Source organism: Anarhichas minor, unplaced genomic scaffold, assembly GCF_050575085.1.
Source record: "Anarhichas minor isolate MPS153535 unplaced genomic scaffold, ASM5057508v1 ptg000008l, whole genome shotgun sequence".
NCBI lineage: Eukaryota > Metazoa > Chordata > Actinopteri > Perciformes > Anarhichadidae > Anarhichas > Anarhichas minor.
The window spans coordinates 1,303,844-1,316,560 of NW_027466454.1; the positions used below are offsets into that span (position 1 = coordinate 1,303,844).

At 48.6% G+C, this 12,717-nt stretch overlaps 2 protein-coding genes across 6 annotated transcripts in view; one reads left to right on the forward strand and one right to left on the reverse strand.

The window, feature by feature from the left end:
- rell2 (RELT like 2) overlaps window positions 1–3,305 on the forward strand; it is a 38,991-nt gene extending 35,686 nt beyond the window's left edge. For 4 of the 5 annotated variants that reach the window (XM_076086810.1, XM_076086813.1, XM_076086812.1 and 1 more), the window contains one exon: window positions 35–3,305. In XM_076086810.1, coding sequence (XP_075942925.1) covers window positions 35–1,931 — 1,897 coding nt within the window. In that variant the 3' untranslated portion in view covers window positions 1,932–3,305. The remainder of the gene's footprint in view (window positions 1–34) is intronic. The other variant, XM_076086814.1, reaches the window with a different exon arrangement.
- Window positions 3,306–11,261: 7,956 nt separating this feature from the next.
- Window positions 11,262–12,717, reverse strand: part of LOC142945876 (F-BAR and double SH3 domains protein 1-like) — a 31,678-nt gene continuing 30,222 nt past the window's right edge. Inside the window, exons 20-21 of the mRNA XM_076086815.1 lie at window positions 12,645–12,700; window positions 11,262–12,456 (exon numbers count right to left, since the gene is read on the reverse strand). Coding sequence (XP_075942930.1) covers window positions 12,406–12,456; window positions 12,645–12,700 — 107 coding nt within the window. The 3' untranslated portion in view covers window positions 11,262–12,405. The remainder of the gene's footprint in view (window positions 12,457–12,644; window positions 12,701–12,717) is intronic.

Consider the following 12,717-nt stretch of genomic DNA (forward strand, 5'->3'; position numbering starts at 1 on the left):
ATATTTAATCCTGAATGTATCAAAATCCTTTCAGGTTCCGGGTGACGCATACTGATAAGAAGCTTCACGGAGGTCCTAATCCAATAGTCAGTTCAGGAGACCAGCTGGATCAATGCCAGGACAGCGAGGAGCGGAAGGAAGGCGGGTACAATCTGAGGAGCATGTTCAAGGATGTCCGATCGCCTTCAGAGGGCTCTAATGGGGTTACTGTGAATGTGGGAAAACGCAGGAAGAGTGTAGCCATATTTGGGTTTAGGCGGGGAAGCGACCCCGTTGGCATTAAAGTAGGAGAAGGGACAGGAAGGGATACTGGAGGTGTTAGATTCGCTCTTCAGCAGCAACCTGTAGTGCTGGAGGAACTGTTGCAGGCAGAGAACATTGAAGTTGCTAATGGAAGTGATACTAAACCTGGTATCAAACCTGAAACCGATCCCTCTAAGAGTCAAACTCCTGCTTCACCTCAACGTGCGGCTAAAATGTCAGGTTCTGTTAATTCTCCCTCTTCCCAAAGTAAGGATCTGGCCCATGCTCCTGAGAATGGCTCTAAACATAGGCCTAGTCCTGAACCTGGTACAAACCATATGTTCAAACCTTCCTTTGGGACTTCCGCAGCTTCTGCCCCCAGCTCTCTTCCCATTCCATCTCCTGCTTTATCTGGACATTCATTTAAGACAACAGAGAAAGAAGGAGATGTTGGTGAGGATAAGGTGTTAAAAAATGAAGAGACATATGATCCTGGACCGCTACAGACCTCTACACCCATTGCCCCCATGCCTGGAGCCATTCCAGGTTTCACTCCTGTCATTCCTACTGGTCAACCTGAACCCTGTTCGAGCCCAGGTTTTTCAGTTACCCAAACTTCCCCTGACCCAAGCTCTGGCCCAGATCTGCAATCAGGTTTTGATGCAAGCCTAGCTTTAATAAGCTTAGGTTCATCTCCTCCATCTTCGTTACCAATCAAGACCCTATCTTCATCCTCTTCATTAAAAATGCCCATATCACCCGTGGGGGTCACACCAAGCCCCAAACTAAGCTCAATAAATACATCATCAGAGGCCTCAAGCCTCAAACTCCCATCAGGCCCAGCGATGACTAGCCAGGCCCCTGTTCCATCTTCATCCTTTGGAAAAAGTGTAAGTCCATTACAAGCACCAACTCCCTTACCTCTTACTGATAGCTCCAAACTTGACACCATACCAGTAACACCACGAACCCCCTCTTCTCCAGCTGACCAAAACCTGTCCTTTGGATGTTCACCTCGTCTGACTTTGAAGTCAGGAAGTGTGGTGTCTGTAGCATCTATGACCAGAGGGGGTATGATTTCAAGCCCATTGTCTCTAAAGGAACAAAAGCTGGAAGGAGCCAGAACCCAGAAGATGGAAGAAAAGACAGAAATAGCGACGGTAGGGATTCTCAAAACAGCTAAACTTTCACCAGTTGAGGGAGATTCTAAAGGTTCTGCCCTTTACTCTCCCACTGATCAGCTTTCTAAAGACAGACTGAGCAGTTTGCCTCTGTCACCTTCCAGTCCCCTGTCCCCCTCCTCACCAATAGGAAACAGAATAAGCAGTGTGACCATCATCAAAGCCAGCCCTGACAGCAAGAGAGAGTTCTCTGTTGTCACTATGATGGAGCAGGAATTATCCTCTACTTTAATAAAAGAACAGAAAGGAGCAGCTTCTGAACTCAGGGTTGAATCAGAAAAAGCAGGAATTAGTCTAGCCATGGGTCAGGAAGGAGAGGTTTATATTTCAGGTGTTGGACAATGTGAAAGTCAAAGTGAAGAGCCTCATAGAGCAGAGGTTAGGCCAAGGGTGAGCCAAGAGAAGGATGATATGGTTGAGATGGAAGATATTAGGGACTGCAAAGTGACACAGGTGGAAGAAGAAGAGAGGGTGGAGCAGGAGTTGGAGAAGATGGTGAACATTTAGTCAAAACAGAAATGATAGGTGGACTGTCATATGGAGATGGTTGAGCATTCAGCGCTGATGATCCAAAGAAAGAAGTGATGAGTCGCACGACTCGGTGGACTATGCATGTTTTAGCCTTTTCACCACAAATCACACATACTTTACATCATAGCTAACTATTTTGCAGACCATGCCTTTGTGTTTAAGATTTTTCAATTGATTTTACAGGCAGCTCACTGGGGAGTTTTCTTTTGACTAAATTGTTTTGTGACAGGCTGACCACTTGGTTGGCGGATGGGTTACTTGGCATCTAGGTGCTTAATTGACTTGCTAATAAATGTGCTTAGGGCTGGCAACCCCTAATCTCATCAAAATCCTGCTGATTGTGAATCAAGATTTACAGCACAAGCACAGGGGAGCAACAGCCGTTCTATGGGCAGCTTGGCCATTGGAAATGTCTCAGTTGTGTGAATATGCAACAAGCTCATGTATTTCTGTTTGCCCCCTTGCTATACTTCTGTGGATTTTGTCAAGTTTGTCTGTTCCATATTTCTCCAAATTTGGAGTGACTATGACAACCAATCTTACAACTCGTCAAATACCAACACTTGGTCAGTGCCCCTCAGCGTCTGATACCAACGCACCCTTTAACATCTGCATGAGACACACGAGGCTTTCAACTGACTACAATGTAATTGTGTCGGTATTAGACGGTCAGTGCAATTGACCAAGTGCAAAAGTCCATGTAGGGAGGAGATGGATAGTTAGGTCAAAAAAACACAGACTTTCACTGAGGAGACCACTGTTCATGTCCAGTGTGAGACTGAGTCAACATTGACTTATTTTACCTCACTTTTGTTACATAACTTACAAATGCGCCGAAGTTTATTTAAAAAAAAGAATGCATTATGCATGTAACAAGCCTTCTCTCACACATCCAAAACTGCTAAAAGGGGTAACTAGAGCATCATAGCTTGAAGCGAAGGGTCACTGACCAATTGTTGGTATTTGAAAAGCTAGAAGTGAAACTGTGTTGCCCATGAGAGTATATACTTATGGATGTTCACAATGCCCCCCACAGATTCACCCTCACCTGCACAGGTTACCACATGTTAGTGCTAGTGAAGAAATATGGACTTGATCCCTCACTGGTTTCCCACCATACAACTACTACCAGTTGTTTTGAGTAGGAATCTTATTTTCTTATTACCAAAGACCCTGTCAGCAGTCATTGATGTGACGAACTAGAGTAGTCCCACCAGTAATATCAGTATCGTAGTAAGTTCTTCTACAAGTGTAATCAGGCACATTTCCTGTAGACCAAGCACTCCAGTCACAAACTAGTTTTCTGGAAATGTGAAATGAATACATATTCAGAATAAATTTTTTTTTCTAGTCTTGTTATTCACAATACTTCTCTGCTCATGCTATCTTGTAATGTGTTCAACATAAATCGAACCAGGATACTGCAAAATAATGGCAAAAGGTGTCACGATCAGGCTTTGCCCTGTGTGTTCTGTGTCTGTTTCTTTCTGTAGCTCCTCACTCACCTAATCAGTTCATTCAGTGCACCTGCCAGTCACACTCACCTCATCAGCTCATTACTCTCACCTGTTCACTCTGCCTAGTCACTATTTAAACCCCTGTCTTTCACTCACTCACTGCCAGATCATTTTGTTTGTTTCCTACCTACCCGCCCGTTTTGCTCATCCTGTTCCCGGTTTCCCAGTCTGTCTGCCCTGCCTTGTCCTGCCGGATTTTCCCCCTCGTCTTTTGTCTTGTCCTTGGATTACCTGTTTTTGTTTGTGAGCTATTAAAGACCTTTTTTCCCCTACTCTGACTGTCTGCGCTTGAGTCCTCATCATGCCCCGTGACAGAATGATCTGGCCTACAATGGACTCAGCAGACCATGGGTTGGAGTGCCGTCTCCCTGAGTGGTATGAGCAGTTCATGGGAACCCGCCTGGCCTTTGGTGGGCCTCGGAGTGTCCAGAAGGCGAACCGCGACCTGATGGACTGCCAGCTCAACACTCGTAGGAGACAGAGAAGGAAGGGTCAGACTTCCATCCCCGCTGGGCCGCAGCGATCCCCCGCTCCCGCTGGGCCGCAGCGATTCCCCGCTCCCGCTGGGCCGCAGCGATTCCCCGCTCCCGCTGGGCCGCAGCTAACTCCACCTCCCCGTGTCCTGTCGGTGGTCCGACCGACTCCACCTCCCCGTGTCCGGTCGGCGATCCAGCCGACTCCAGCTGTCGCCTCGGAGCAGCAGCTATCCCCAGTCCGGGCCGCCGCCGTCTCCGAACCGCAGCGACCTCCAGTCCGGGCCGCCGCCGTCTTCGAACCGCAGCGACCTCCAGTCCGGGCCGCCGCCGTCTCCGAACCGCAGCGACCTCCAGTCCGGGCCGCCGCCGTCTCCGAACCGCAGCGACCTCCAGTCCGGGCCGCCGCCGTCTCCGGACCGCAGCGACCTCCAGTCCGGGCCGCCGCCGTCTCCGGACCGCAGCGACCTCCAGTCCGGGCCGCCGCCGTCTCCGAACCGCAGCGACCTCCAGTCCGGGCCGCCGCCGTCTCCGAACCGCAGCGACCTCCAGTCCGGGCCGCCGCCGTCTCCGAACCGCAGCGACCTCCAGTCCGGGCCGCCGCCGTCTCCGAACCGCAGCGACCTCCAGTCCCGGCCGCCGCCGTCTCCGAACCGCAGCGACCTCCAGTCCCGGCCGCCGCCGTCTCCGAACCGCAGCGACCTCCAGTCCCGGCCGCCGCCGTCTCCGAACCGCAGCGACCTCCAGTCCCGGCCGCCGCCGTCTCCGAACCGCAGCGACCTCCAGTCCCGGCCGCCGCCGTCTCCGAACCGCAGCGACCTCCAGTCCCGGCCGCCGCCGAACTGCAGCGACCTCCAGTCCCGGCCGCCGCCGTCTCCGAACCGCAGCGACCTCCAGTCCGGGCCGCTGCCGTCTCCGAACCGCAGCGACCTCCAGTCCCGGCCGCCGCCGAACTGCAGCGACCTCCAGTCCCGGCCGCCGCCGAACTGCAGCGACCTCCAGTCCCGGCCGCCGCCGAACTGCAGCGACCTCCAGTCCCGGCCGCCGCCGAACTGCAGCGACCTCCAGTCCCGGCCGCCGCCGTCTCCGAACCGCAGCGACCTCCAGTCCCGGCCGCCGCCGTCTCCGAACCGCAGCGACCTCCAGTCCGGGCCGCCGCCGTCTCCGGACCGCAGCGACCTCCAGTCCGGGCCGCCGCCGTCTCCGAACCGCAGCGACCTCCAGTCCGGGCCGCCGCCGTCTCCGAACCGCAGCGACCTCCAGTCCGGGCCGCCGCCGTCTCCGAACCGCAGCGACCTCCAGTCCGGGCCGCCGCCGTCTCCGAACCGCAGCGACCTCCAGTCCGGGCCGCCGCCGTCTCCGAACCGCAGCGACCTCCAGTCCCGGCCGCCGCCGTCTCCGAACCGCAGCGACCTCCAGTCCCGGCCGCCGCCGTCTCCGAACCGCAGCGACCTCCAGTCCCGGCCGCCGCCGTCTCCGAACCGCAGCGACCTCCAGTCCCGGCCGCCGCCGTCTCCGAACCGCAGCGACCTCCAGTCCCGGCCGCCGCCGTCTCCGAACCGCAGCGACCTCCAGTCCCGGCCGCCGCCGTCTCCGAACCGCAGCGACCTCCAGTCCCGGCCGCTGCCGCCTCCGCGCTGCAACGACCTCCAGCCCTTTACCCCGCTGGGTCATCAGTCTATCCCCCTGAGCCCCAGTCTATGGACTCCGGTTGCCCGGAGCCTCATCTCCAGTCCCTGGAGACCTGTTCCCCGTCTGATCTCCAGTCCCTGGAGACCTGTTCCCCGTCTGATCTCCAGCCCCTGGAGCCCTGTTCCCCGTCTGATCTCCAGCCCCTGGAGCCCTGTTCCCCGTCTGATCTCCAGCCCCTGGAGCCCTGTTCCCCGTCTGATCTCCAGCCCCTGGAGCCCAGTTCCCAGTCCGATCTCCAGTCTCTCGAGTGCAGTTCCCAGTCCGATCTCCAGTCTCTCGAGTGCAGTTCCCAGTCCGATCTCCAGTCTCTCGAGTGCAGTTCCCAGTCCGATCTCCAGTCTCTCGAGTGCAGTTCCCAGTCCGATCTCCAGTCTCTCGAGTGCAGTTCCCAGTCCGATCTCCAGTCTCTCGAGTGCAGTTCCCAGTCCGATCTCCAGTCTCTCGAGTGCAGTTCCCAGTCCGATCTCCAGTCTCTCGAGTGCAGTTCCCAGTCCGATCTCCAGTCTCTCGAGTGCAGTTCCCAGTCCGATCTCCAGTCTCTCGAGTGCAGTTCCCAGTCCGATCTCCAGTCTCTCGAGTGCAGTTCCCAGTCCGATCTCCAGTCTCTCGAGTGCAGTTCCCAGTCCGATCTCCAGTCTCTCGAGTGCAGTTCCCAGTCCGGTTCCCAGTCTCTCGAGTGCAGTTCCCCTCCTGGTTCCCAGTCTCTCGAGTGCAGTTCCCCTCCTGGTTCCCAGTCTCTCGAGTGCAGTTCCCCTCCTGGTTCCCAGTCTCTCGAGTGCAGTTCCCCTCCTGGTTCCCAGTCTCTCGAGTGCAGTTCCCCTCCTGGTTCCCAGTCTCTCGAGTGCAGTTCCCCTCCTGGTTCCCAGTCTCTCGAGTGCAGTTCCCCTCCTGGTTCCCAGTCTCTCGAGTGCAGTTCCCCTCCTGGTTCCCAGTCTCTCGAGTGCAGTTCCCCTCCTGGTTCCCAGTCTCTCGAGTGCAGTTCCCCTCCTGGTTCCCAGTCTCTCGAGTGCAGTTCCCCTCCTGGTTCCCAGTCTCTCGAGTGCAGTTCCCCTCCTGGTTCCCAGTCTCTCGAGTGCAGTTCCCCTCCTGGTTCCCAGTCTCTCGAGTGCCGTTCCCCTCCTGGTTCCCAGTCTCTCGAGTGCCGTTCCCCTCCTGGTTCCCAGTCTCTCGAGTGCCGTTCCCCTCCTGGTTCCCAGTCTCTCGAGTGCCGTTCCCCTCCTGGTTCCCAGTCTCTCGAGTGCCGACCCCCGGACCCCCAGTCTCTCGAGTGCCGACCCCCGGACCCCCAGTCTCTCGAGTGCCGACCCCCGGACCCCCAGTCTCTCGAGTGCCGACCCCCGGACCCCCAGTCTCTAGAGTGCCGACCCCCGGACCCCCAGTCTCTAGAGTGCCGACCCCCGGACCCCCAGTCTCTAGAGTGCCGACCCCCGGACCCCCAGTCTCTAGAGTTCCGACCCCCGGACCCCCAGTCTCTAGAGTTCCGACCCCCGGACCCCCAGTCTCTAGAGTTCCGACCCCCGGACCCCCAGTCTCTAGAGTTCCGACCCCCGGACCCCCAGTCTCTAGAGTTCCGACCCCCGGACCCCCAGTCTCTAGAGTTCCGACCCCGGACCCTCAGTCTCCAGAGCTCCGTCCTCCGGACCCTCAGTCTCCCCAGTCTGCCAGGCCGGCCATCCCTCCTCCGGACCCCCTCCACCCACCCGGTTGTGGACTCTGACTCTCGGCCTCGGAGGAGTTATAGCCCTCCTCCGGGCCCCCACCGCCCTCCCTTGGAAGATGTTCATGTTTTTCTTTTTTTTTCTTTTTGGACGTCTGGAATCCGTCCCTTGGAGGGGGGGTACTGTCACGATCAGGCTTTGCCCTGTGTGTTCTGTGTCTGTTTCTTTCTGTAGCTCCTCACTCACCTAATCAGTTCATTCAGTGCACCTGCCAGTCACACTCACCTCATCAGCTCATTACTCTCACCTGTTCACTCTGCCTAGTCACTATTTAAACCCATGTCTTTCACTCACTCACTGCCAGATCATTTTGTTTGTTTCCTACCTACCCGCCCGTTTTGCTCATCCTGTTCCCGGTTTCCCAGTCTGTCTGCCCTGCCTTGTCCTGCCGGATTTTCCCCCTCGTCTTTTGTCTTGTCCTTGGAGTACCTGTTTTTGTTTGTGAGCTATTAAAGACCTTTTTTCCCCTACTCTGACTGTCTGCGCTTGAGTCCTCATCATGCCCTGTGACAAAAGGTGATGGATGGCAAGTACAGCCATAGACTTTGTAGTATGTACTGATGATAGTTGTATCGAGCAGTACATGCCAAGGCATTACAGTGTGGGAGCCCCATATGTGAAATAAGCTCCCAGACCTGAAACTTTCACAGAATAAACTCTGCTGTCCTTAAAGCTGTGAAACCTAAGAATGATGTATTTTAAAGTATGAATTCTATTTTGAAGTACAATGGAGTATTCTGAAGTCTAACTTGCAAAGCTTCATCGGCAGATAAGAGAATCATACTCATAGTTACAGGTGTGTGATGTCATACATAAACTATCTACAACTTCACCATTCACCTTTACTGTGTCTCTACTCTAAATACAAAACTACTACAGTATAATTATCATGTCATTATAATAATAATTATCATTATAAACCTTGCAGCAACAATCTAAAGGCATGATCTATGGTGCATATGGTTGTACGGTTGAATTACCCTTTTTTCCCCAACCTTGGTTTGATTTTGTTGTTTGGCATCTGAAACGCTACAATCTGTGGACAGAGGAATTATAATTACATCAAATTTGGTTACACAAGACTTTGGTTTTGTTAAAGGCCCTCTGACTACTCATATAGATTATAAAAGCACTGTCATTGCCTTCAGAAATGGTAGCTAAAATTACAAAAAGAAGATCCCGGTTGTAACAGATGTTTTCCATTCAATGTCATAAAATAAATTGGCTTCAAAAGCACTCTTGATAAGTAAAAGAAAAACAACCTTTCCGATGCTTAGCTTGTTAAATATTATGGCAATTAAGGATAAGAAAATACACAACTAATAAAGTAATAATCTGAAGTATTGTTATATCACATTCAGTTCATTAAGTTTGTTTGGAATACATAGAAAAGGAACCAGGTAGTTGCTATGACTGAGCCACCATGACTGAAGAAATCAGCGAAAGAAACTTAAAATTGATCAACAAACTAAGTCAAGAATAAAGTGAGCTATGGGAGGAGGCGAGCTCAGTGCACGGCAGCAGCGTCTTCTCCCCGTCACTACTAGTGTTTATATGGGAGAGGAGACACAATTGAAGATCGGCTTCAGCTGCGGCTAATTAAGCCTCTACACTGCACCGTTCCCTGAACCACTCCCCCCCCCACTCTGCCCCCTCTGCAGCAGCGCCCAGCCACCACACAGTACAAACTTTTTGCATAAATATTTCAAAGTCATTCTCAAAACCTTAAGAGTTTTGCCTTATAAAAATGGCCTAATACATGCTGAACTCCAAACCCTCAAAAACAAGAGGAACAATTTGAATGTACGGTAGTGTAACACTTACAATCCCTTCGCCTCATTGGCTGGCCATGCAGATAGCTTTAGTTTTATGGGTGCTCAGGTTTTGAGGTATCGGCCTCTGAAATATTAACCATCCAAATAGTAAAGGTGAATGAAATTTATGTACCATATAAAACTTAGGGTAAGGTGAGAAAATATGTACTTTATTTATATATTTTGAATAAACTAATCTTTAAGACATAGAGAATGGTGACACAATGGTGACATCAAACCCTAGAAGGGAATCTTTATTTGTTACGATTTGCTGGCATTCAGCCCAGTACAGTACAGCCGGGCCTCTGGCTCTGGATACTCCTTCTCCAGAGACTGGTGAGAACAGAAGGAGTTTATCAGACAAAGTTCAAAGGTTTCAGGTCAGTGGTCAGCGTCATTTCCTGGCCTTTATGGGAAAGCAATCAGGAGGCCTGAGTCTGCTGACCCAATTTCCCTTTCACTGCATGTCTTTCTTTTTCCCCCAAATTTTAATTTCAACGATCATCTGTTGGGCTGTGTGAACTTTTTTCTTTTCTCAAGCTGACATGTGCACAGAATGTCTCCATCCAAGTCTAAAACACTGCATCTTTATCCGGACCTCTGCAGTGAACTTTGATACCTTCATGATGTGTTAACGTTTTTACATGTTTCTTATGAATGTTTCAAAGTGTGATTATGGTACCCTCTACTGGTCACCAAACACCTCACATATATACACCTCCATCATCTACCTTCATCGCCACAGAAAATCTGTCCATAAACTGCTGTGTCAACAACATATTTATTCTATTGCAAATACATGTGCTCAAGTAATTTACAAGATTATTATCAGTATGTGTAGAGGACCATGTCTTTTTTTCTTCTTATGCACACTAACAATTGTTTAAATGCATCATATATGTACATTGTATTGCAAATATAGTATTATATATATAAAATATGAGATGTCTTAATGGTGCAGCTCTCAGTAGCCATATTATTCAACACAGACCCATGAGGCTCGGTGTGTCTAGATTTCCCTCCCTCCAATAACCAGCAAATGCCTCTACAAATCAAACCTGTATACCTCTAACTGCAAATTTAGAATGGTGTCACAATGACGTAATGATGCTTCCTTCTATCATAGGTTCCTTGGTGTGTATGTGAAGTCTCAAGCAGAGTAAATGCCTCTTTAAGGCAGAGTCACAATCAGCCACCAGCAACAGTATAAATGTATGAATACTAACAAGTACAAATCCAGTTCAACCAAGAGATCCAGTTTCTTCACCTAACGAACATGGAAATACACACTATTTGTCTTTTACTCTATTTTTTTGACAATGGGAATGAAAATAAATACATTTTGATCATCTTTCAATATATGCACCATGTTGCTGGGGCAACATTATACCAATTATACCAAAATGGTGAGATATCAAGCATTACACAGATCAGCGGCTATTGAACTATACTCATATTAAAGGACCACTGAAAAGCTAAAAGCATCTAAACTCATTTCTCTCCATAATCACTGTAAATCCTCAGATTTGATTAAACCGGAGGTTGGTGTTTTATTTCTAGATGTATAATTTATTCTCATTAGCTGGGCCTATGTACAGTATACTACACATGCTGTTGATGTGAGAGACTTGTAAATATGCAGATGTATCATTATTTACTCTAATGAAATAAATACCATAACTTTGCTTTTCAAACCTGTGCAAGTGGGTCCTTGTTGAGCTTGATGACATCACAACATGACATCAGTCAAGGATACAGGAAGTAATGAACATTATATCACACAACACAACATGTTACACACATAGCCATATTATTGGTATTAGTTTAATTCAATCCATAATGATAAAAAAGAATAAATACAGTACAAAACAGTTATACAAATGCAGACTAAAATGCAAAAAATAATACTTATTTATCTGTATAGATACAAATTTCATATAATATTTTGTTATATTGTAATGTAACTGTACAGGACAATGTTTGTTTTGATGAGCAATTGTTTTGGTAAAGTTACAACTTGCAGAATTTAATACAGTATTTAATAGTGTATATTATTCTGCAATTACCTATATAGAAAAAGACTATTGAGGTGTTAACAGATGTTTTCTTTACTCTACCATTCTTTTTATATTCCTTCAGATAGTGTTTAAGCAATTCATTTGAACCGATGTGCATCACTAGGGCCATTTGTATTGCTTTGCCTGTGTTTTAAAGCATATGGCATACATTTTGCCAAGGGTGTGAGCTTTTTTGTGTTAATTTTGTAAGTTCAACCTCAGTTCCTATAATAAGTCTATGATAAACTGTGTATCCGAATTACAGACAATCAGACAAAAATGTCATTGAAACTCCTTCAAACCACAATGTTTGATCCCACAGTCATCACAGCATAAAGTTATGCATTCTATATATCAGGCTTTCAATCTAGAGCCTCGGCTTCGAAATTATATTTTTTTCCCAACAGGTTGAGCCAATTTCCTATGTGTCATGTTATATTCCTGGTTGGCACTAGAGTTTATGCTGCTGTATGCAATCCATCAAGATCAATGTTGTTGCTAATCGCTGAAACATGTCAGACTGTGAAAACATATTTTTAAATCCCCCTGGCATTTTTTGTGCGTTTTCTTACCATAAAAAAACAACAGTGACATATTGAAAATGAACGAATATTTAGTAGTTATGATCAGGCCTGAAGCTGATTTTAAGATTTAACTCAGTGAAGGTGGAACATATCATTACTATATAATTGTATGGCAGTATGCAGACATTTTTACATCAGAGTAACTTATTTAAAGGGATGCACAGGGGTTAAGTTAGAACTGCATACTTACCTGTAAGCAACCTACTATGCAAATATTGCTTCCGAAGGGTCATTTGCTGAGAGCTAACAAAGTAAAAGCTCAGTTGCCTGTGATAGACACTATGTGTGCTATAATGTTTTTCACAACCACCCTTACTTAAATGTTAATGTTATATCACCATTACACTGAATGTTGGTGCGCGTATTGAAGCAGCTACACTTTGTTTCTGCTGTTAGTTCTGTTAGTTCCACTGTTCTGAAGTCTTATGGGTGATTATGCTATCTGCTGTAAATTCACATCACCTTACAAGTAAGTTGACCAGTGGGAAAAGCTAAGAAATACAGAAGCAAACAAAACAATAATAACAATAAAAGTCACAAAAGCAGTGTTCCTTTGGTCCTTACACGTCATGTGACAGTGACTCCCGTCTTTGTGTCAAGGCTGAGGTGAAGGCTTCTGTGTTGGAGGAGGAGGAGGAGCTCGACACTGAAACAGTACAGAGTGAAGTAAAACATGTGCAGATTTTCACTTTTCAATGTCAGGTCAAAGATCATTTATACATACAAGTATAATCAGCATTCACCAATCCCCATTTAGTTGTTGAGTGCATGCTGTTATGCCCCAAATGATATGCATAAATAGAGAGAATATTCTTTTTTATAAAAAGTACATACTGGTCTTAGTCGAATGCTGGAGAAGTCTGGAGAACTGTGGCTGCCGCCTGCAGTGTCTGATGGGACAACACTG